This window comes from Engraulis encrasicolus, chromosome 1 (genome assembly GCF_034702125.1).
Source record: "Engraulis encrasicolus isolate BLACKSEA-1 chromosome 1, IST_EnEncr_1.0, whole genome shotgun sequence".
NCBI lineage: Eukaryota > Metazoa > Chordata > Actinopteri > Clupeiformes > Engraulidae > Engraulis > Engraulis encrasicolus.
Window position 1 is genome coordinate 27,408,683 of NC_085857.1, and position 26,475 is coordinate 27,435,157.

The following is a 26,475-nucleotide window of genomic DNA, read 5'->3' on the forward strand; positions in this document are numbered from 1 at the left end:
GGAAGAGACAGAAAGATGGAGAGAGCAAAGAGATCAGGGCGGTCCAAGAGAGAAGGAAAAGAAAAAGAATGATGATGCAATAACAGAAGAAACGCCTGCGTCTTATTCTGATCTCTCTCTCTCTCTCTCTCTCTGTCTCTCTCTCTCCCACACACACACACACACACACACACACACACACACACACACACACACACACACACACACACACACACACACACACACACACATATGCTCACGCTCCAGTGGAGGTCACATCATGTGTCAACGTAAGTGTATGGAGAGGAGACACACACACACTTACATCTCTCTCTCTCTCTCTCTCTCTCTCTCTCTCTCTCTCTCTCTCTCTCTCTCTCTCTCTCTCTCTCTCTCTCTCTCCGCTCGCACACACACACATACACCACACACACCCTGCAGATCTTTATGGTATAGTGGTGGAAGTAGTATCTGTAGGTGATATCCCCCAAGGTATGCTGTGTGAATAATATGAATGTGAATGTGCTATATCCTGTGGGTACCATTACTGTCAACCTATTTTGATGTGTGTGTGTGTGTGTGTGTGTGTGTGTGTGTGTGTGTGTGTGTGTGTGTGTGTGTGTGTGTGTGTGTGTGTGTGTGTGTGTGTGTGTGTGTGTGTGTGTGTGTGTGTGTGTGCGTGCGTGTGTGTGTGTCTGCGTGTGTGCATGCCACATGTATCCTTAGGACACTCAGTGAGCAGATCCTTTTAGTTTTGTGTGTGTGCGTTCAAATTGCTGTTGCATGCATACGTTCATACCTCCATAATTTGTGTGTGTGTGTGTGTGTGTGTGTGTGTGTGTGTGTGTGTGTGTGTGTGTGTGTGTGTGTGTGTGTGTGTGTGTGTGTGTGTGTGTGTGTGTGTGTGTGTGTGTGTGCCAATGAACACATTACATTTCATCAGCTGCATTCATTAGTGTGTTTCATTTCACAGCTGATTCATTAGCCGCTGATTGGAAGGAGTGTCATATGAGGACCATGGCCAAACGTTTTTTCTTGCAGTCAGTCAGTCCACCCTGTCTCTCTGTCTCTCTGTCTCTGTGTCTCTCTCTCTCTCTGTCTCTCTCTCTCTCGTGAAATCATTTTAATATGGTAGGTGCAACAGAAGCAATTTGATGTGGATTTAGACAAAAATAGGCATGTGCACCTGATCTCTCTCTCTCTCTCTCTCTCTCTCTCTCTCTCTCTCTCTCTCTCTCTCTCTCTCTCTAGGGTATCTTGCTTTCGTTCTGTCCTCTTCTGCCTCTTTCCCTCCCTCTCTGTCATCCTATGTGTCTCTGCCCCCCCCCCTCTCTCTCTCTCCCTTAACTCAGCTCAATTTCACCAAGTTACCATGCGACCTGATTTCACTGCAAATGATACAATCGGCTAAAGCGGTATGGGGCGTGTGTGTCTGTGTGTGTGTGTGTGTGTGTGTGTGGGAGGGGGGGTGTTAAATGCCCCTACGCAGCTTTATTCTGAGTGGCTGAAATGTCTTCGTGTATGTGTACGTGTGTGTCTGTCTGTGTGGGTACATTCCAATATGCAACCTTGCATCCTCCACTTGTGCTCGTGGCCTCAACCCGCCTCCTGGCCCCGCCTCCGTGGAGAAAACAATTAAGTTTCCCAGCTGTCAGCCTAGCTTAAACAATTTTTTGGGGACTATTCTTCATTCACCATCCAGTTTTCAAATGAGAAAATGACTTTCCGAGATATTGAAATATAATGCTGTTGTCAGTGATGTCATCATGACATATTACTTCCTTGTACGAGGCCACAAGCACAAGTGGAGGAGGCAAGGTCGCATATTGGAACGCACTCTGTGTGTAATGTCTTCAGCTTCATGGCCCATTAGCCCATCGGCTTCCAGTCACAAATAAACTCTCCTCCTTGTTCTTCTTTTCCTCCTCCTTTCTCTCCTTTCTTTACATTATCTTCCTCTTCCTCCTTCTATTCCTTCCTCCCCTTAGGCACTTGTCCTTCTCTCTGCCCCCTCTTCTCCTCTCACTCGCTCTTCCTCTTCTTCGTCTCTTCCTCTTCATCGTTTCTTCTTCCTCCTCTGCCCATTCTCTGTTTCTTTTCTCTCTCCATTTTTTCTTTTATCCCTCTTCTTTAGCACTCCTGCTGTTCCTGTCCTCCTCTTCTCTGACCCCTTCTCGCCCTTAAAGGAACAGTCCACCGTGTTTCAATAATAAAGTATCTTCTTCTCTGACCTGAGATGAGCTCCTCCCGAGTTGTCTCGTCTTTGGACGCGCCCCCAGTCAGCAACGCGCGCGGACCAAACTCATTAGCAATAGCTTGGCTCAGCTTTGTCTTCGGACAGCATGAGGTGCCCTAAGTTGGAAGTGACCAAATTGTTCCACGTGTTCCCTATTTAAACATCCATGCACGACTAGTAAACCGACCCAAAAGTTGTTGCCCAAAATGAAACATGGCGATTTCCTACCTAGATAAAGAAATGGCACTGTAATGGAAGGCGTAGTAACACATTCTGAGCACTTCGACTTCAACGCGTTGATACCTTCACTCCTAGTCAACCCCCCCCCCCCCCCTTATTTCCTTATTTAAATTTCTTATTTCCTTCCTTCGTGTATTTGATTTTTTTAAGTGTACTCATTCATCCATTCATTCATTCATTCATTCATCATGTGACGCAGAGTAGTGAGTCTTGTTTTAATGTAGAGTGCCAAGCATGAGAAGGTTGGTTATGAGATTCATTCGTTCATTCATTCATTCATCCATTTGTTTGTCCATTCATCAGGTAATGTACAAGAACCACTCAAAGACCTGGCTGCCGTTGTGGTGTAGACGGTCAAGCGTACCTTATCTGTGCTTCCCAGAACCCTGGGAGCCACCTTGAGTCCCCCTCTTCCCATGCCATCCATCCATCCATCCATCCATCCATCCCTCCATTCAAATTCAAATGTCTTTATTAGAGGATAGCCTCTTGAGATGAAATCTCGTTTTCGAGAGGGTCCGAGTTCATTCATTCATTCATTCATTCATTCATTCATTCATTCATTCATTCATTCATTCATTCATTCATTCATTCATTGATTTCATTTCATTCTTCCCACGCTCCTCTTTTGGTAGTAGAGTGCCCAGCATGTGAACATTTGATATTAGTTCTCTTATCTGGGCTTCCCAGAACCCTGCAAGCCACCAACCCGTCCCAGCCCGTCCACCCTCCAAGACCACCCACCCCCCATACCCCAACCCCCGGCCTTCCTTTAGCCACATGCATTACATTATCACACAGTCCCTGCCTCTGCATCTCTTTGGCTCGTTTAGATTCAGCACACACACACACACACACACACACACACACACACATACACACACACCACACAGAGGAGTGCTCTCAAGCAGTGATACGTTGCCACAGACCCAACTTAGTGCACACACACACACACACACACACACACACACACACACACACACACACACACACACACACACACACACACACACACACAAGCAAGGTCCTCTAAAAAAACCCTCTAAAAATGCATCCACTTTGTCACTAAAAAAACCCATCAACTAACCTGTTAACGCTAACGCTAAAATTAAGCGCTAGACATCGCAGGTGCAGACAGTGCAAGTCCCGCCACGCATTTGTTCCGGCCAATTTTACTGAGACATATCCACCTGGCTGATTAGCTCTGCTGCTCTCAAGAGGGCTCTGGCATACTCACTGAACCAGCTGATACCAATTAGTACACCTCTTCAGCTAGGTAGATGAGCTATAATTAGTGAACATGACTGTTTTAAGGGCCTCTGCACACCGGGGAAGTCGTTTTCGCCGGAAACACTTGCATGGCACTGTGCCGTCTTCCTTACGTTGGCCGGCCCCCCCAGCGATTTTGATGATACCACACGAAACGCAGGCATTCGTGTGCTAAACTGACATGAAATACGCATGTTAACACGTTCATGCCCGAATCGTGCCGGCACACGCGTATCCTGCAGCAAGCTTCTCAAGGGCCTTTGTCGGAATCTGTGTGCAGGGGCCCTAAGGAGCACGTGCAGTTGCTGGGCCAGGGACAAAATCATCGGGATCAGGGTTGCCAGATGAGGCTGATGATTTCCAGCCCAAAAAATCCTCAAAACCCGCCTAGAAGCACAAAATCCCGCCCAATTCTATTGATTTATATGGAAAAAATTGGGCGGGTTTTTCTGTTAAATGGTATTTTTACCCGCACACGGCCATCCTAGGCAGCCCAATTGGGCGGGAAACAGCCCAATCTGGCAACACTGATCGGAATAGGCTCTCTCCTCTACATACAATTACTACGTTTACATGAGACATTTAATTCTGAATTAACTCACTTTAATTCTGAATAAAGCTTAATTCCACTTTGAAAAGGTCATGTAAACACTTCACAGTTCAGAATTGAATGAAAGATCAAAGCAAACTCGGGGGAACTATTTAATTCTGAGTTATTAATTCTGAATTAAAAACGTCATGTAAACGTAGCCAATGTCAATGGGAATCAGTTCTGCATCAAGTATTTGTTCCCCACAATGCACTGTACCATCTACGTACATCAGCTGATCTCATATGGTCAATCAACTGTACCAGATGATCCCAATAGTGCACCCCTTCAGCTAACATAGCTATCCGGATGTTACTCAAAATGCTAATTAGTGAACTCCCCTGTATATGGAACAGATGCATACGTACAAAGGAACCCATCTTCTCTGCATCCTGTGTAATTGGGTCCTGATCCTGCAATTTGTCGCCAAATATTTGTTCTACACAATTTACAAAACCATCTACGCTGTCTGAATGAATACTTCTGTGTATAGAAATATGGCTCTCTGGTGTATTCTCTGAACCACCTGGTACCAATTAGTGCACCTTTTCATCTGAGTTATAATTAGTAGAGATGCACCGCAGGATCCGGCAGGATAATAGGGTTTTTCACAGGATCCGGATCCGGTTCCAGGATCCAGGATCCGGTAGCCGAGGCTTTTCAGTCAAAATAGTTTGAGCAAACGTGATAAAAAGGGCCCACGTTTGTGAGTAGGCTATGTGTTTCAACCCTTTCATAGGATCCGGTATCTGGTTCCGGATCCGGCAGGATCTTAAGCAGTGGATCCGGTATTCGGCAGGATCCTAAAAATCAGGATCCGGTGCATCTCTAATAATTAGTGAACATCACTGCATAAGGAACATAATATGCATAATGCAGGGCCAGCTGGGCCACCAGTGTACACAAGTGTGCACCACATTCATTGCACAAAATGTACTGGACCATCTACCTCACTTGAATGAATACTTCTGCGGATCTAAATATGGCTGATACCAATTAGCACCACCTCTTCTCTTCCGCCAGGGCAATTAAGTAAGGGTTAACGTTCGGCGAGAAGGTCGCTACCGTGGAATAGCAGCACGACAGAGAGAATCTTTAGACCCCGACGCGGAGCGGAGGGGTCTTGTTCTCTCTGAAGTGCTGCTATTCCACAAAGCGACCGACTCGCCGAAAGTTAACCCGCTTATTATATGGATATACTTAAATGATTCACACATGGCGGGGACATTTCTTTAGGCCTATTTAATGTTAAGTCAAAAGATTGTTGCTGCGCAAAACAAAACAGTGCCGTTGTGGAACACAGCTAGGCAACAGCTAGGTAGCCAGGACAACAGGTGTTGTCTATCACAGCAGCTGATTAGAGTCTTGTTGAAAAGTCGCTTTAGCATTGAAAAGTCTTGTTGCCATTGACAGCGGTCTGTTATAGACCAACCCGTCCGTTATCGAAAAATAACAGACGTGCGAACGTTGGGGAGCCCCGTTGAAATGAATGGAGCATTCGACCGATGACGTCACAACCATATAATAAGTAAGGGTTAACGTTCGGCGAGAAGGTCGCTACCGTGGAATAGCAGCACGACAGAGAGAATCTTTAGACCCCGACGCGGAGCGGAGGGGTCTTTTTCTCTCTGAAGTGCTGCTATTCCACAAAGCGACCGACTCGCCGAAAGTTAACCCGCTTATTATATGGATATACTTAAATGATTCACACATGGCGGGGACATTTCTTTAGGCCTATTTAATGTTAAGTCAAAAGATTGTTGCTGCGCAAAACAAAACAGTGTCGTTGTGGAACACAGCTAGGCAACAGCTAGGTAGCCAGGACAACAGGTGTTGTCTATCACAGCAGCTGATTAGAGTCTTGTTGAAAAGTCGCTTTAGCATTGAAAAGTCTTGTTGCCATTGACAGCGGTCTGTTATAGACCAACCCGTCCGTTATCGAAAAATAACAGACGTGCGAACGTTGGGGAGCCCCGTTGAAATGAATGGAGCATTCGACCGATGACGTCACACCATATAATAACCTCTTTTATTATATGGTGTGACGTCATCGGTCAAATGCTCCATTCATTTCAACGGGGCTCCCCAACGTTCGCACGTCTGTTATTTTTCGATAACGGACGGGTTGGTCTATATCAGACCGCTGTCAATGGCAACAAGACTTTTCACTGCTAAAGCGACTTTTCAACAAGACTCTAATCAGCTGCTGTGATAGACAGCACCCGTTGTCCTGGCTACCGCTGTCAATGGCAACAAGACGTTCACTGCTAAAGCCACTGGCTTGTATACAAGTCAGTGGCTAAAGCGAATGTTTCATATCACTCCGCAGGGGGTCCGGTCTTTTGTCACTCTAATCAGCTGCTGTGATAGACAACACCTGTTGTCTAGGCTACCTGTTGCCTAGCGGTGTTCCACAACGGCACTGTTTTGTGCAGCAACAATCTTTTGACATGAAAAATTATAATAAACTTAACATTAAATAAAGAAATGTGTGAATCATTTAAGTATATCCATATAATAAGCGGGTTAACGTTCGGCGAGTCGGTCGCTTTGTGGAATAGCAGCACTTCAGAGAGAACAAGACCCCTCCGCTCCGTGTCGGGGTCTAAAGATTCTCTCTGTCGTGCTGCTATTCCACGGTAGCGACCTTCTCGCCGAACGTTAACCCTTACTTAGTGAACACCCTATGTGAAGAACACCTACATGGTAAGACAGTTTTATTCTCCATGTGCGATTTTCTGTGTAGCCACCCACCTCTGGTTAGATGTAATTATGCATGAACTCAGATACATACCATATGTGTATGATGTTCACTATGTCTAACAGTTAAATCAATACTTAACGTTTCCTTTGTCCTTGTTCCTTTTGCCTCTGCTTATGGTAAAAGGCAGTAGGCCTATTAATTGGACCAACATATAACCTATATGATGGGTTTTCACTTCCTCTTTTGTGTTTGTTTTGTTTTGTGAGTAAGTCTTGTGTTTTTCGTCTTCTGTTGTGTTTGTATGATTTCTGAAAAGAGAAAAGAGAAAATATGTAAAAAGAATTTGTTTGACCACAGGAAGAACAGTGCTCCTGTAAAGAAGAAAAACTGATGTGTTGTCAATAAAACAATCAATCAATCAATCAATCAATCAATCAATCAATCAATCAATCAATCAGACATGTAAAAGTTTTATCTTTTACCTCAAATGTTTTGACGGTGTAACTCCCATCTTCATGAGAGGTTTCAAATGGATATTGATATGTGACGTACTTAAAAATCAGCTGGTGTTGTGGAGGCGTGACCTTCCTGTCAATATTGACAGGTTGGTCACACCTCTTGCTGTTAGAGGGGGAGCATACTCATGAACGGCGTGACGTTTTCCATGTGCGTTACGCCCATTTGTGGGGGAAAACAACCCATGCAAGTCAATTGGTGATGTTGGGGTTTAATAAATGAAAGATACGGACCTGTAGACTAGCGTTGTTCACGCGCAACATGCTGAAAACGTGTTGTGTTGCCGGCTGTTCAAATAATAGAGCCAAACAGCGTGGCTGAAGCATGGACTGTGTTTATTTAGACAAGCCGATGTAGCATGTAAGTTGATGAGACATTCGGTTTGTTTTCACCCATAAAGGGGCGTAACGCAAATTTAAGAGCAAAGTACCCGGATGGTCGTTCATGAGTATAGATGCTGTCTCACACCTGCACTATCATCCTGAGCAAGAGGTGTGACCAACCTGTCAAAATTGACAGGAAGGTCGCACCTCACGTCAATGTCCATGTGAACCTCTGATGAAGACGTAAGTCTCCCCATCAAAACATGTCACGTAAAAGACCTGATACATACCGTGTGCAAGGAGCACAACCATCTGTTCCAAATTAGCACCCCTCTTGTAGCCTGATTATCATCGACTTTCAAATCTCTTCGAGACTTGGTCTGACCAAGAGCATAACAATTGACATTTCCTAAATGGCATTTTCCAAACGGCCTCCCTTGGTTTGGTAATGATTGTTTGCTTTCCAACAAAGTGGGAGGAGTTCCCGATTTTGCGGGAACTCAGAAAGTACTTGCATTGCTCTTGACCAGACTGGGAGCAACGCTGAAGCTGTTGCGTCACAAGGATGACATTTTTCAGGAATTCCCGTGGGTTCCGCGGGTCCTGCAGGATTCCCACGGGATGGGAGTCAAAATTTAAGAAATGAATGGGAACGGGCAGGAGCGGGAATAAAGATGAATGGGAGCGGGCAGGAGCGGGAATAAAAATGAACAGGTGCGGGAATGCAGCGTATTTTGTCTTTAAAAAACAGACCAAAAAAAGCCTCGTTTTTTGACGAAACGGGAGTAGGGTTGATTTTGAGTGGGAGTGGGCAGGATTGGGAGACATTCTTTTCAGGACGGGACGGGATTGGATTTGTTTCTTTTACTCCACTCCGGGACGGGACGGGATGGGATTTTTTTTCTGGGACCGGGATGGGACGGGAGTGAAAATCCACTCCTGTGTCATGCTCTACAGTGGCTACCCCTCTTGAGCTACATGGTTAACTAGTGAAGATATCGGAGGGGCATTTTTCCTCTTCAAGTGTGATGGTCTACTCATGTTTGCTTGGATTTAATCGCACATGAACTTTTATACGTAGGTGAATATGCCAGAAAGGTAGTACCCAGTAGTTCCAGCCAATTAATGTAGCCCCATAACCACCAGTGGCACGCTGTAATAGTCATTGAAAGGTTAATTACCATAGTGCTAGTATACAATGACATAACAGAGGGCCTTTAGTAATGCACCATGAGTCTGTCATTGCCATTCTGGTAAATTTATAATGCCAAGTTATAACCTGGCTAAGGTAGATTATCTAATTAGTGGAAACCACATGTGTGGAAACAGATAGGTATGACAGGACATTTTTATTCTTCCAAGAGCGATTGTCCTACCCACCCACCTAAGATGTCATCTCACATTCATGAACTCTGATCCTGGAACAGAAATTCAAAGTCCCATGACATTTGCCCCAGCCAATTCACTTAATGGTAGATGAGCGAATTAGTGAAATTCCCAAGTCTGAAGAATTTCACACTCACCTTTCCTTTAGATGTCATTTCACAACATTTTTCTATTTTAAGACAAAATGTCCTCCCACTGTTATACAGATACATTCTACCAGCCAACATATGTAATCTCTCTCTCGCTCGCACGCACACACACACACACTCACACATGTACGCAGGCACGCATGCAAAAACACACACACACACACGCCTTAACACCTTTGACATCTTCGTACATAATGGAAGCTGATTGCTTAATTGGAATGTCTTGGCTGCACTTGACACCTAATTAGGTGGATGGTACCCTCAGGTAGATAAGGTAAGTGATATTCCCATGTGACAATACTGACAGGACATTTTTCTATTTTAAGCGAAATGTCATCCCACTGCCCATATGAAAAAGTCTTATTAAAAACGCATATGGATTATATCTGTTCCATAAGAATATTATAAGGGTCATACAAGGCACAAACCCACATATACAAATCTAACTATTTTTTTTATTCATTTTCAGTCATATATGCCATACACAATTTATGTTACTAAGGGCTTATATATTTCGTATAAGTAAAAAGATTGGAAAATAGTGCTGTTTTTGGATGAATGCCAATCAGATGTGTGCTGTATTTGTGCCATGTTGTGGAATTACCTCTGGGTCGGACAGGGCTAGCCAGCTACCCACCCTGCTACGGTGATGCCTGCCTGGCTGCTGCCTTCAGTCCCGGCTTTTACGGACCAAGAGTAAGTAGGACATTGTACATCTTATAATATTCAACATCATTACTGTCACGGGATAGAGATGTGAAAGAGAGCGTTGTCCATTCCATGTCGTGATGCAATGTCTGACTGTCATCCTACGAAATTTACATGAAAGCTGTAAGTTTAGCTCTACACTTGTTGCCTTTTCAGATCGAAGCGCTGGTGTGATGTTTCCCCGCCGACTGATGAGGGGAGGAAGGCAGCCACGGCACGCGATTGTTCAACATGACAGTCAAGAAAGACAAATAAAAAATCATGAGTGAAGTTCTTCGTCAGGTTGGTTTTTTTTCCGGGAAGCTTATTTAGACTGTCTAGGCCTGTGTTATATACAAATATTACATTTAAAGTCTCTTTGGTGTAGCGGTCAGAGCCCCGGTTTACTACCCCAGAAGGTCTGCGTTCAAGTCCCAGCTGGGCAACTGTACTCCCCTTCGCTACAAATGGTGTCAGAAGTGGGATGGTACCGTGAGGCCATCGGAAGCGTACCCATGGTGTATGAGCCGTAATTCCATGTGAGGGACCCCCAGGATTGGTGACCCCCGTGTGAGGGACCTCAGTGATAGGTGAAGCATTGATGATGGGGCACACTGGATGGGAGAAGCATGATGGGCAGTTGCGTGAGGGACACCATGAGTGTGTGAAGCGCACGGGTGCGCTTCCCGAAGGGGAAGGCAATGTGATGGAGTGACCATCACTAGGGTTGTGGGTGTGTTCTGACTAACATGCCAACGAGCCTAGCGGTCAGAGCCCCGGTTTACTACCCCAGAAGGTCTGGGTTCAAGTCCCAGCTGGGCAACTCTACTCCCCTTCGCTACAATACGTAAATTGAATAAGACTTCAATATGATTTTAACATAAAACGTGCATTATTTCTATAGGAATATAGTAGTTTTCTCCTATGTTTTAGTCAATATAATATAGTATTATGCATTGTTGGCATGTCAAACTCTTATAAGAATTTATACTGCATGCAGTCATGTTATACGGCATGCATATAAGTTCCATATAGTATTTCTTTTCGAAAAGGGGCCATAATCGACTATCATGATAGACATATATTAGAAAACGCATAAGTGACTCTTGCAAATCTGGCACATTTTTTCTATACGATTTCATGTAAGGAACATGCATGTTTGCAGTATATGAATCATATAATTCTTTTTCATATGGGTGCTTAGATGTAATCAGACATGTAAGCACGGAGATACAGATACATTCTACCAGCCACCATATGTAATCTCTCTCTCTCGCTCGATCACACACACACACACTTGCATGTACTGTACGCAGGCACGCATGCACGCACACACACACACACACACAAACGAGCGCACGCGCCTTGACACCTTTGACACCTTCTTACATAATGGGAGCTGATTGCTTAATTGGAATGTCTTGGCCACACTTGACCCCTAATTATGTAGGAGGAGAGTTCTCATCTCGATGCACTCGAGGCTGGCTTCTGTCCCCAAGAGCCAGGGGACCATGTCATGGGAAGTCGGTTTCCCCCTCCACTGTTCCTATACTCATGAACGGCCATCCGGGTACTTTGCTCTTAAATGTGTGTTACGCCCCTTTATGGGGGATATCAAACCGAATGTCTCATTAACTTACATGCTACATCGGCTAGCCTAAATGAACACAGTCCGTGCTTCAGCCATGGCTGTTTGACTATATTATTTGAACAGCCGGCAACACAACACGTTTTCGGCATGTTGTGCGTGAACAACGCTAGTCTACAGGTCCTTATCTTTCATTTATTCTTCCCCAAACACCAACGATTGACTTGCATTGGCTGTTTTCCCCCACAAATGGGCGTAACGCACATGGAAAACGTCACGCCGTTCATGAGTATAGAGGGGAGCAGGTCAGGGTAAGGGGGTTTTCCCCCTCCACTGTAAAAAATATCTCAAGTTTACCAGCTGCCTCAGAATTCCAAGTGAATTTAATTCCTTAGTGTAAGTTGTGTGAAGCTTTGAATTTCAACTTTGTGTTCAAATAACACACACAACTCCACACAACTTACAATAAAGATTTAAATGAACTTGGAATTTTAAGGCAGCTGGTTAACTTGTGATTTCAAGTTCATTTAAATCTTTATTGTAAGTTCTATGTTAAACCATGCTGATAACAGAATTCATTGACTACATAAATTATCATGACTTATCACTGATATCATTTTTTACAGTGTATATGATAGCAAGTAGACACACCTTCACTGTTTTCAGGCTGTCCAGAGCGGTGCTGGCAGGGACACCTCTAGTCAATTTGGTGCCCTAGGTGAGCACCCCCTTTCCTGTTTGGGTGTTTAGAAATTGCCGTCTGTAAACATAGCATACATCTGATCGAACACAGCTAATCTAGTGCTTATTATAATTATTAAATGTAAAGTGTAAAGAAAATGGGACTTTTGGGCATTTCTTCTGGCACCCCCAAGACATTTGCCGTACAAGTCGACCACCTTACCTGCCTATAGCGCCGGCCCTGAGTGCTCTTGCCCATTCCAGCACCAGTTATGTTCAGAAGCAAAGTGCTTACTTGTGAATCACTCAAATGAAATGAACTACTAAAAATATTACACAGTGCACCTTTAAAGATCAGTTCTTGATGTACAGTGACCTTGAGTCAGCCTCCCCCTAAACGGTATTGGTGTAGTATGATATTCAATGAAAACAAATGAATGACAAGGGGGGAAAAACACTTTACTTTGCCACAATAAAGTCAACAAAAAAGCGATACAACACATGTTAGAGTATCTCTCTATCAACATCACCTCACATTATTTATTTATTTTGTTTACAGGGGTGGATGGTTACAACCATTGGTTTTGATCTTCGTCTCCCTCTATAAATAGAAATTCGTAGCTAAAAGCACAAAGAAAAACAAAACATCTCATATAAATATCAATCTCTTGGTAAAGATTAGAAACCAACTTTGAATATATTTTTTAACTTTACAGATTTACAGATATTGTACAATTAGAGAAGATGGCATTCAGGTACATTCCAACATAGAAATGAAATAGAATCTTGGGTCTTGAACTAATTCATGAGACCTGGAGGACAAAACAAACTTAAACTGTACAAGTGAAATCATAGTGGTAAACGAACAGTGAGAGTTAGGTGCTGTTTCCACGTAGCAGGATATTTTTTAGCAGGGCATTTTTTCTCCTGTTGAGGTGTAAACGTAACATGTGGATAAAAATAAATCCTCCATTGTAACAAATGCATTTCAGCCCCCTAAACAGGATATTTTTTTTCTCCTGCTTTTTATACCTGGATTTTAAATATCTGCTATGTGGAAACGGAAGGCCAAAACCAATGCAAAACCAATGCAACCAGGAGAAAAAAATATCCACAAATAAAAACATCCAGCTACGTGGAAACAGCACCTCAGTTACATGCAAGGAATATTCTGATTTTTAAGAGAATGGTGGCAGTACTCGGTTTGTACTCTACTCATTCCCAATGTGGCTTCATTCCGGTAGCACTTTTCAACACATTTTCACAGATTTTTCCGGAACTTGTTTTCAACCGAATATGGACAATATTCCATTCGAAACCACAATAGGCCTACTCCCGTCATGTAACTGTACCCGGTAAATAACAGAAGGTTATACTGTAGTGGTTCTGCTAATGGCTTAACAGTTCAGTGAATGTTTGTTCAGTGATATGTATCAGGGCATAGTGTTGTAACAGAGGCTTTATCAAACACCTTCCCTCCTTTAAGTGTGTTTGATATACGGGAATGCGGAACTGCCAGAGATGGCGCAGAGATCAAAGAAATCATGGTGTATTACAGGAATTGTTTTTTACAAATTAGTCAATCGGCTTAAGAGATACGGCCAATCGGTCATGTCCAGAGCAAAGGGCATCCAAGAGCCTCTTCTGCCTTCACTCCTTTGAGTGTGTCTGATACAGGCCTGCACTGCTAAAAAAGAGAAGTCTTTGCAAGCTTATTTTAGTTTCAAGTAAAAACATCTTGTCAGTCTTAATTTAAGTAAAAATCACATAATAACAAGTACTTTTAGCTGGAATTTAGAACTAGAAATTAGACTATTTATCCTTGATTTCAGACATTTGCCCAGGGGGCAAGATATTTTCTTGTGGATTTTTTATTACTTGTTGTAAATAATATTTGCTTGAAATGAGTATACATATCTAATTTAAGTCTAATTTAAGTCTAATCTAAGTTAAAATATCTTGGACAAATGCCTGAAAACATATATAAATGGTCTATAAAAAGTTGTAGTTCTAAATTCCAGTTAAAAATAATAGTTATTAGGTGATTTTACTGAAATTAAGATTGACAAGATGTTTTATCTGAAACTAGAAAAATAAGCTTTGCTAAGATTTCATTTTTACAGTGTGCCGACAGGGGGATGTGGGACAAATGTGCCAGTTCTCCGGGCCCAGGGAGATGGGGGAGGGTAGAATTGGGACCACCAATTGTATGTGTTGAGAGGGGGCCACTTCAGACATTTTTTTCCCGCGCCTGGTCAATGCTGTCAGTGGCCCTGGTCTGATATGAGAGTTGCTACGTTTACATGAGGCATTTCATTTCGAATTAACTCACTTTAATTCTGAATAAAGCTTAATTCCACTTTGATCTTTCATTTAATTCTGAATTAAGAAGATTTTACATGTTTTTTTCAAAGTAAATTCAAGAGAACTATTCAACTCTGATTTATTGACTCGGAATTAAAACCGTCATGTAAAATTAGCAAGTGTGGAACAATCAAGAGATGGCTCAGATATCAATGGAATCTTGCATGAAGTTTTACAAAATACCCAGTCGGTTCACAGAAGTCTGTTTCTGTTCAGAGCAAAGTCATCCAAAAGTTTCTTTCGCTCTCACAAGCACAAGGGTTCGTTGTTGTTGTTTTTTCAGTGCAAGTTCAGTGTGAAAAGTGTTTTTTATTGTTCTTTTGTCTTTTTTTGGCAAGGTTTTTTTTTTGCAGAATGATGTTGCAGGTTGTTGTTGCTCTTGTTCGCTTAGTTCCATTACACCGCTGTGGATCTGCCTTTTTTTTTCTCTGTTTGAGTTTTGAGTGTTTCGTTTTTAGTGTTTAGTGTGTGTGTGTGTGTGTGTGTGAGTTCGGAGTGTTAATCCTCTTTGAAATATATCCGATGGCACATCATTTTGTCGGGAGCCGGATTTGAGCTGCTGCTCCCACGTGGCATGTTAGTTGACACACACACACACACGCACGCATACACACACACATCCACATGCACGCACACAAACAATATCTCATTCCTTAATCCTCTGTATCTCTCTCTGTCTCTCTCTCACACACACACACACACATACAATCTCTCATGCCCTCATTCTCTGTATCTCTCTCTCTCTCACACACACACACACACACACACACACACACACACACACACACACACACACACACACACACACACACACACACACACACACACACACACCTAGTAGAGATGTACCCTGGGTCTCGCTCGGTGACTCTCAAAGTGCTTTGTCTGGTGAGCCGACAAGGAGTTGACAAAGAGTGTCTGGCTCTTCTGTCTACCCCAGCCCCTCTGCCTCCTGCCGCCTGCTGCTCTCAGCTTCTGTCTTTTCAGTCCATTGCAGTCGGCAGTCACTTTGTCCTCTGATGCTCTTCTGCGACAATCAGGGATGCTGACAGGGTGGGGGGACAAAGGGGACAGTTGCCCAGGGACCTAGGGGGTGAGGGGTGGAAGGGGGTAGAATTGGGTCCTCATTGAATTGTGTGGTGAGCCAACAAGGGATTGAGAAAGCATGTCTGCCTCCTCTCTCTATCCCCCCTCTGACTCATTTTCTCTGCTTCTGCCCGCTCACGAAACATCCTGGACCCCGTTTCTCGAAAAGCATCGTTGCTTAGCAGTTAGCAACTAATTGGGTTTCCAATGAGACGTTGTTGAGATAGGAGGGTCAGATGGCTTTGTACCAGGCCAGACCAAAGCTGCCCTGGCGACAAAGGTAATAGAGTCTCTCCTTGGATCAGTGTTTGAAGTCTGGAGAGAGGTTGTGAGTACTGGAGATATCGATTTAAAAAATAGAAGTCCTCAGATGGTCTTTTATGAAAATGGGCATAAGGTCAGTCCGTGGATGTGTGCTCAAAGTCCGGAAAAGGGTTGTAAGGGCTTAAAACATCACTTAAAAACATCCACAACAAAAAAACCTCACCATCACCCCTCGAACCCACATTAATGTTTCATGATAAGGAGTTTCTGCACAGCATCTTGTATTCAGTGATGAGCCAAATGGAAAATGGCTTGATTAGTGACATACAACTCAGTGCCATATATTCCAAATGACTTGGTTTTACCTGTCCAATTCAGCCAGGTCATTGGCTGGTTGAACAATCAACTGGTGGAAGGAGACAGTTTAAACCAGGTATTTTGGAATATGTTGCCCTTGATTGTAACTAAAGAATCTATTTTACCCATCGCTGCTTTTATCTAGTGTTGCCTTTGTGTGGTCCTTCTAAACTCGGGTCATTTCGGCTCTTAGGCTCAACACAGAGGGATTTCTCTGCTGGTCTCTCAATACCAAAAACATAATGGTGATATTTCTGGTGGGTGCATTTCTGTCTTTACATACAGTAGGGCTGCACAATTAATCGAAAATAATCGAAAATCGTGATAAATTAGTGAAGTCTAAGTGGAAATTTTAATCGTGATTTAATCGTGGCACTAATGACCTACCTTTGACAGCGTCCGTGAAGCCAGAACATATTGACAGGCTGGTGTTTCTGGCCAGAAATCTGTCCACCTAAGTTTCATGCTATTGCCTTTACATAATTATTACAATTCATTTTATTTTGCTCATCCTGTATATAATTAATTCTTGGTTGTATTTCAACTTGTCATAATTTTCAAAAAAATCTGCGAAATTCAATGATCGTGATTAATAATCGTGATTACGATTTTGACCTGATTTTTTCCATAATCGTGCAGCCCTAACATACGGTTACACTTTACTTGGTGCCGGCGTCAAAACAGTGTCAACACAGTGTCATGAGCAAGTCATAAACATGATGTCAGTGTCATAAATGTGTTATGGTCATGAAAAGTTGACATTGTTCCTGTTGTCTTTGCCATAACCGAACGTCACTTAAAGCGATGGTTCGGAGTAGAATCACCCTAATGCCATTTGAACCGTGACACCCATCCACCTTTACACCCGAAGTGTTTTCTGCCGCAGACTTACATCAACAGAGTTGCCGTGTTATTCGATGTTTATTCCGGTTAGCTTGACTCAAGCGCATATGGATACTGGGCACCGTCTCCAAACTTTCCCCACAAAAATAACATGTCATTACACCAAACTTCTGCAGTAGCACAAATATGGTCTGTACTCACGAAACGAAGCATTTGGAAGTTTGGAAATAGTCCAGGAGTTTAGTATTATCAACACAAGCTGAATAGCTTCTCTGCTGCTAAAGCTGTGCCAACGTTACTTCCTTCATATGAGACAAGCCCGTAAAAGTCTTCAACAAACTTCCAGACGAGAGTGTTAAAAAAGTTTTCACTGAATTGTGATTAAGGCTTATATTTTCAAGGCAATACTTAAAAGATATTTCAAATCTTACCTACTATCAATTAGACAAGGATTTTCGTTATCAATACTGATGCTGAATTCACTTTTCATTGTGCATATTATGAGCTTCGTTGAGGACTCTTACATGCTTGTCTTAGATGACGGAAGTAACGTTGGCGCAGCTTTAGCAGCAGAGAAGCTATTCGGCTTGTGTTGATAATGCTAAACTCCTGGACTATTTCCAAACTTCCAAATGCTTCGTTTCGTGAGTACAGACCATATTTGTGCTACTGCAGAAGTTTGGTGTCATGACATGTCATTTTTGTGGGGAAAGTTTGGAGACGGTGCCCAGTATCCATATGCGCTTGAGTCAAGCTAACCGGAATAAACATCGAATAACACGGCAACTCTGTTGATGTAAGCCTGCGGCAGAAAACACTTCGGGTGTAAAGGTGGATGGGTGTCACGGTTCAAATGGCATTAGGGTGATTCTACTCCGAACCATCGCTTTAATGACAAAGTCATAAAATGTTTATGACATTGACATAATGTTTATGACACATGACTGTTACGAATGACTGTTATGACGTTTTTATGACACCTGCGTCAAGTTAATCTATTTGTACAATAATTCATCAGATAATTCATTCAGGATGCAGCTCAAAGTGCTTTCACAGTTAAAAACAACAACAACAATAAAAAACCCAAACAAACCAACAAAAGTTCACAGAGGAGAGGAATGTCATTGGGATATTGTTAGACATTTCTGATAGTGTCCTTTGGGGAATTACAGGGTTCAGGTGTTGGAGTACCTTGGATTGAATTGTGTGTTTGGTTACCAACACCACCTGTGACCCCCCTGAGCTACTGTACACCTACTGTATGCATCATCAAGTTCCTTTACAAAACAAATCAAGTTTTTTGTGGGAGGACTGTTAACAGTGAATTATTAACAGCCTCCCACAACAATCTTGATTTGTTTTGTTCAGGTATGTGACACATTGCTGTGGCTCTAACGGCACGGCGTTGGGCTGCTATGCCGGGGACGCGGGTTCTATTCCGGCCCGGGTCATTTGCCGATCCTTCCCCGCCTCTCTTTCTCCTGTTCACTTCCTGTCTGCTCTCACACTGTCCTATCAGAAAGTAAAAAGCCAAGAAAATCTTTTAAAAATAAAAAGCTAAAAAAAACCAATTACAGGCACCCACCATTACCAACACCAACACCAGATGGACAAATGGGCCGTCCCTTCTAAACTGTGGGTCAGTCCCTTAGGAAAAACAAAACAAAACCCAATAGTATCGCCCCCCCTCCCCTGGGGACTGTCGGTCCCCCAGGGAAATGCCTGATTACCAGTACAGCCCTGACCAACAGCCTTGTCCATGGAAGGTCATTTTCAGGGCCGGCCCTTGTTGATTTGCTGCCCTAGGCGAGTATTCAAATCAGCGCCCCCTACGCGCTAATATTTTGCAAAAATTGAACTTGTGCAGTGCAGGGGGTGGCAAATGAGGCATTGTTTATTTATTTTCATGTTGATTTACTTTCATTGTGTTCATTATGTATTATATTTTTAAGAATAGATTAGATTAGATTAGATTAGTTACATTTTTTTATCCCTGATTCTCTAGTGCTGCGCTCCCCTACTTGAGTGGCGCCTGTAGCATTTGCCTATACTGCCTATGCCAAGGGCCGGCCCTGGTCATTTTGTTCAAGGGCCCAGAGCAAGAGAGGTAAGAGGCCATTCCGTGTGGAGAAACGGGTCATATATATCCAACCTATGGCCTCAGGAGATCCAAGACCTTTGTGTTGTGGTGTGTTCTTATTCTCAACACAGACTGTGCTTTTTTTCCTTTTTGTTTGTTTGTTCTAAGTTGGTTAAAATGTCAAATGACAAGAGTGGGAGGAGCCAAGGAGTTATTTTGTTCAGAAAAAGAAAATTGAATCAAGACAGGCATTCAGGGAAACCCATTTTATCTATTTGCTTTAGGGGAGTGTGTCTCTTTGGCTACATTCAATTACGATTACCACCACCAATATTATGACCATGACTTTAACAGTCTTTAGGGAGTGTCTATTGATAAAGTGTAAGGCTGTATTAGGTTGGCAATAACACAACCTTCTTCTGAAAAAACAGTGTGTGTGTGTGTGTGGGGAGGGGAGACTCCTTCCAGAGCCTCAGTCATCTTCAGTCCCCATTTCATTACTGAAAGGAAATGATAGATGCTGGAGCCAGGGAAGCCGACAAGGGGGGGGGACAAAGGGGTCTGTTGTCCTGGGCCCAGGGGGTGTGGGGGCCCAAATTGGGTCCTTGTTACATTTAATGTATTAGGTGTACATTTAATGTATTTAATGTATCAGATGATTTTGTCCTGGGCCCAGCCAAAGCTGTCAGTGGCCCTGGCTGGAGCAAAGATAACTGACAGATAATTCTTCATTATCCATAACCATGGTGCCATTCAACTTTGTTTGGGAGCATTTAACAATGTTGTGGACCTTGATCAGTTCTGTTTCGTCCAGCACCTGTGCTACTGATGTGCACACATTCTCTGACTTTTTGGATTTTCCCATTTCATCTCTTCCCAGGATCCCTATCACCAGGCTACCACTGCTACTCACTTCCTCCTGCCCAGGGTCCACATCTTCATCCACCCAACCGCTGTGACATCACTCCCCTCCTGAACCCGTATCTATTGTACAGTTGCTAGTCCCTCTGGACCCCCTGGGTGCGTTTTAATATGTGACCTTGCCTCCTCCACTTGCCTCCTCCACTTGCAAAAGCTCAATTGTAGAGTCTTTTTCTCTTTTGCAATTGGGATGGTGAATGAAAAACAGTCCCTCAAAAGTTGTTGTGGCTAGGCTGACAGCTGGGAAACTTTATCGTTTTATCCACGGAGGAGGGGCTAGGAGGCGGGACGAGGAGACAAGCACAAGTGGAGGAGGCAAGGTCGCATATTGCAACGCACTCCCTGTCTCCCCAGCTCCATGTCACTTTAAAGGTACACTGTGCAGGAAATGGTCAAAAAAAGGTAGGCCTACAGCAACTATGCTGCTCATTGAAACTGGGCTGCCTATTGCCAAATTTGATATTTACATGAATGTTTACTAAGTAATAAACTAATATTGTCTAGCATGGCCCAAGTGCAGTCATTTTTGCAGCTAAAAATGTCTATTTCTTGAAATTCAAAATGGCGGACCATGGAGAAGATCCCCCTTTACATGCATGAAAAGTGCAATTTTCCCAGCCATAATGAATACTTAGAATTTGATGGTGATGGTAAGTATTCATTAAAAATGTAACATTAGAGAATGGGTAGCATGAGTTCTGGAAATAAACAACTAAAAATCTCACATAGTGTACCTTTAAGTCTTATTTTACATTACATTACACTTAGCTGACGCTTGTATCCAAAGCGACTTACACTTAGAGGCCCTGGAGCAATGTGGGGTTAGGTGCCTTGCTCAAAATCACTTCAGCCATGGATGAAGGTGCTGGTAAGGGTGGGATTTGAACCTGAAACCCTCTGATCTAAAGGCCAGCGCTCTACCCACTGAGCCATGGCCGCCCCTTTATATTCTTCAAGTCTTCACTTCTTTAGTCCTCTCTCCTCATCTCCATTCCGTCCAAGGGCCGCTAGGGGGGGAAAAGTCGTACAGATTCTAAGGGCCCAAGCACCGATAGGGGCCCTTAAGGGAGGCCAAGCACTGAGGGGGGCCCGAAATTCGAATCTTTCATGGGGCCCAACATTTCTGGCAGCGCCCCTGGTCCCAGGGTCCTTGTTCAGCATCACCATCGCCCCCCATCGCTATAGATCATTAATAGCATGCTGCTCCCAAACGTCACTATGTTAAACTTCTGTAAGAGAAATGGGAGCTTGGTGTGCAGACTTTATTTTCAGTTTTCATGTGACTTTGCTAGTAGTCCTGCACCCAAACATTTTTTTGAGACGGATGCACGTGTTTTTTTTGTTTTTCTTTGTTTCAAATCTTATATTCTTAAAGTCTTTCACGTCTTCAGTCTCCTCTCACCTCACCTCATCTCCGTTGCATCCGCAGTCTCGGTACCGGGGTCCATGTCCCCATCATCATCGTCCCCATCCCCATCCTCGTCCACCATCACCACCTTCCCCATGGTGATATCGTTCCCTTCCTTACCCGTCACCATGGTCCAGTTGGTGGTCCCCCGGGACCCCCTGGCGCCCCCGGCTCCACTACCACCTACCCCGCCCCCACCTCCCTGACTTCCGCACGGGAACCACCCCCAACCCCACCACCACCTCCCCTCTCCCCCATCTCGTCCTCCTCCCCCTCCGCTGCCCAGCGTCCTTCTTCTCCTCCCCCAGGGACACCTGGCCCTCCTCACGCTCACGAAGCACAGCGTGTTGATGACCCCGTTGCTCATGGCGATGCACTCCACCACGTAGAACACGACCAGCGAGTGGCGTCCCCGGGAGATGAGCGTCGGGTAGAAGTCCCGCAGCAGCGCGAAGCCGTAGTAGGGCGCCCAGCAGAGCACGTACGCCACCAGGACCGCCATCAGGACAAGCACGGTTCGCCGTCGTCGTCGCAGCCGTCTCCGGAGCTGCTCCGTGGGGAAGCCCGGCATGCCTTTGAACCAGAGCTCCCGCGAGACGCGCACGTAGCACGCGAACATCACGGCCACGGGACCCAGGAACTCGGCGGCGAACACCAGCCTACGGAAAAGAAGTCAAGAGTTACCATGTTGGCCCTACCGTGGCGCATATGCTGGGGCACTCGTTTGCGATGCGTCCGGGTTCGATTCACGGCCTGGGTCCTTTGCCAAACCCTTCCCCATCTCTCTCTACCAACTCATTTCCTGTCACCATCTGCACTGTGCTATCATGAATAAAGTCTAAAAGACCAAAGAAATATCTAAAAGTTATTACTTAAGAGTTATTATGTTGAGGAGCTAATCATCTAGAGGGGATTGCATAAGTGTGTGTAGAAATTCCACTTTTGGCCAAAGTGCCTTCTTTGGAGCAATACAATACAAATATTGTTTCTGAGCTCCGGAGAATTCGGGAACTCCACCCACTTTTTTAGGAAGCTATCAACTTTGTGCAGCTCCAACGACCCTGGGAGGTATGTTCAAGGCAGCGACATGGTTTAAGCAGAGACGTTCTACTGGGACTAAGGAAGTGTTTCGTTTAAACTTCGGCAGAGCCTTTTCTGGCCTCGACCATTCGCAAACTCAGGGAGGCTGGTTAACCGGGTCGTTTGGGAAACGTTATTCGTTTTCTTCTTGGTCAGACCAACATCTCAGTACGAGATCTGACAGTCGATGATAATCCGTCAACATAAGCGTAAGGCATCACTCACAGGAAGTAGGAGCGGTAGATCGCCTGACGGTCCACGGGCCAGATCTGGGCACAGAAGGTCTTGTGGTTACGGGTACCGCCGTAACCGCCGGTAACACCGCCACCGCCTCCAGCTCCTCCATCACTGAAGCCTGTGGAATAGAAGCATTACATCACATTTAGCAGACGAGACCTACAAGGACGACATTTAACCTTTAATAGGGCTTTCAGGCCGACCAGAACGGAGCTCGTGTTGGTGCCCGCACCGGTTACGTTCGGCACTAAAGTGCTTATCTGTGAACCGCCCGTGTTCATACCTGGCTCTGATCTTTTCCCACACGTGACTGTGTTACCCGGATGAACCTGCTCACGGCCATGCTGTCGTCACGGTTCGCGAGAAAAACCTAGTATTTTATGGTTCGCATTGCGAACCAACTTTCCGGTTCGCGAACGCTAAAATCTGTGGTGTGAACACGACGGCCGGTTCGCAATTAGGTGCGGGAACGGGCACCGGCACGGTTCTCAGTCGGCCTGAATGCGCTATAAGAGGGTGGGTTTTTGAGCATTCTATAAAAAGAATGCGTTCTATAACAATGCAAGATTCTACAATTCCATATTGTATTGAATGACGCCCAGAATTCTATAGAACTTTCACTGCCCGAACATTCCTGTCACACCGGTGTGACGGTACACTCTTAAGCAAGTACAGTGAGAGGTCAGTACAGAGTACAGCAGTATACAAGTAATGTAGAACAGATAGAGAGCAGATATAGAGCAGAAAAATAGTGGATGACCTATGAAATGTAGTGCAGGTTAGTATCCATGGTATCATATTGAGGGCGGCTACCTTTACAACAGACCCCACCTTCACTGATAAAATAACTGAATTGCATTGCAAATGTAATTTCTAAACATGTCTTTACAAAAGTCATATTTCATGTGAAAGTGCATGACATCAAAATTATGTTGGGGGGCCTGATGACACGGCCCTCGAGACATACAGAATGTTCTCGCCCCTGGTTTAATACAACAAGATTGGCACCATATGCTACCGGTATATGAATAGTGTATTTGCCTTAGAATCACAAAATACAGGGGAGCTGTGGCACAGCGTGCTAAACCCCCCCACATTTGGGCTTACTTTGCCCACGGGGACCCCAGTTCGAGTCCGTCCGGGGTCATTTCCCGACCCTGCCCCCTCTCTCTCCCAATCATTTCCTGACATTCTGTCCTGTAATAATGAAGGTCAAAAGCCCCAAAAAATACTTTAAAAAAAGAATCACAAAGTAGGCCTACTGATAGGAGCAAGTAAACCTGTCCCACCGGTGCTGAGGCTGATGCTACTGGTGCTGATGCTGGCGTGGTAGTCGCTGTTGCTATGGCCACCGTTGCCGTGGGTGGGGTACTTGGTCTCCGAGGCGAAGTAGGCGGCGGGGATGGAGATGAGGACGGGCACCACCCAGACGCCCAGGATGAGGCAGTACGCCGTCTGGTGCTTCATACGCGGGCGCAGAGGGTGGACGATAGCCATGTACCTGGGGAAGGAGAGAGAGAGAGAGAGAATGTTAAACACTACACTAGATTTGATAAAGAGAGAGATGAGGCGGGCACAGAGGGTGGACGATAGCCATGTACCTGGGGAAGGAGAGAGAGAGAGAGAGAGAGAGAGAGAATGTTAAACACTACACTATATTTGATCAAGAGAGAGATGAGGCACAGAGGGTGGACAACAGCCATATACCTGGGTGAAGGAAAGAAGGACAGAGGGCGAGGGAGAGAGAGAGAGAAAGCGTGGTAACACTTTCTATGAAGCCCATATCTATGGCGCTTTAGGAGCACATAAATAACAACTTATAATGCACATTATGATCATAGTGCATCATGACTACACTCATAGCGCTTCATGATGGAGTATATCAACAGTCATGAATGACTATGAATCTAGCTTATAATGCATTATGAATCTTAGTGTGTTTGAGTGACTGGTTATAAACTACAGGCAGTGAAGGGGCTTATAATACATCATAACTGTCATAATGCACTATGATTAATTATGATGCGCATTATAAATTGTTATAAATGTGCTCATAATGCGCTATAGATATGGGCTTCATAGAAAGTGTTACCGAAAGCGTTAAAAGGAATCAAGTAGAAGTGATTCAACACTTCATCGAATGATTATCAACTCATTTCATATCAATCAAACAGCTAGAGAGAGAGAGAGCAACAGAATTACAAAGGATCAGGCACTTAGCCTGATTATCATCGACTTTCAAATCTCTTCGAGACTTGGTCTGAACAATAGCATAACAATTAACATTTCCCAAACGGCATTTCCCAAATGGTTTGCTAACGATTGTTTGCTTCTCAATTAAGTGGGAGGAGGTCCCGAATTTGCGGGAACTCAGAAAGTACTTGCATTGCTCTTGACCTGACTGGTAGCAACGCTGAAGCTGTTGCGTCACAAGGAGGGCACGGCCTGGCTACAGGCACTAGGCTCTTTGATGCTTTGTATGAGGTTGAAAAGGGTGGATTATGGCAGTGTTTCCCAACCAGGGGTACGTGTACCACTAGGGGTACGCGAGCACACTGCAGAGGGTACTTGGAAAGATGCAATTTTAACAAATGTATGGAGCTTAGTTACATTGGAATAGAGAAAGCGATATAGAATGTGACTTAGGGGGTACTCATGGCACAGCGAAAAAGCTTAGGGGGTACACAAGACAAAAAAGGTTGGGAAACACTGGATTATGGTCATGTACCTGAGAGAGAGAGGGGGGGGGGGGGTTGAAAAGAGACAGATTCAAGAACAAGATTTGAGAGGTGTGAGAGAGAAAGACATATGTATGCTGGAGAGGAGAACATTTTACCAGGTTTAATTTTCTCCGAAAGCTGAGAAAGCTTGTTGGATTGCTGGAGTACTCACTCAGACACACACACACACACACACACACACACACACACACACACACAGACACACACACACACACACACACACACACACACACACACACACACACACACACACACACACACACACACACACACACACACACACACACACACTTCAGATCAGAAAAATAAGGATGCTGCCTTATGAGGCACCAGATGAAAATGGTCCAACAACCCCCCTCACCCCCGCACACACACACACACACACACACACACACACACACACACACACACACACACACACACACACACACACACACACACACACACACACACACACACACACCTCGGTGTTGAGTCGGCAGAACATCAATAAGTAGGACACGTCTAATCCTCGTCCCCAAACACCAAGCCTTTTGGCACCCGAGCAGACATCATCACTGGGGCTGTACGTCATACCCCTCTGAACTAAATGACACACAGACGCACGCACGCACACACCCCTCTGAACTCACCCATTGATGCCTAAGGCACCTGCAAAAAACGCCTGCTGAATGCCTAAGCCCTTGTTGGGAGAGTTGGCCTTAGCCTATATAAACCTTGATATCTCAGCCTCTGCTGCACATAAAA

At 44.5% G+C, this 26,475-nt stretch overlaps 1 protein-coding gene across 1 annotated transcript in view; it reads right to left on the bottom strand.

The window, feature by feature from the left end:
* Positions 1–21,665: 21,665 nt before the first annotated feature.
* The window catches only part of prokr1a (prokineticin receptor 1a), an 80,040-nt gene continuing 75,230 nt past the window's right edge, over positions 21,666–26,475 (bottom strand). Inside the window, exons 3-6 of the mRNA XM_063208440.1 lie at positions 24,277–24,488; positions 22,976–23,105; positions 21,953–22,329; positions 21,666–21,853 (exon numbers count right to left, since the gene is read on the bottom strand). Coding sequence (XP_063064510.1) covers positions 21,666–21,853; positions 21,953–22,329; positions 22,976–23,105; positions 24,277–24,488 — 907 coding nt within the window. The remainder of the gene's footprint in view (positions 21,854–21,952; positions 22,330–22,975; positions 23,106–24,276; positions 24,489–26,475) is intronic.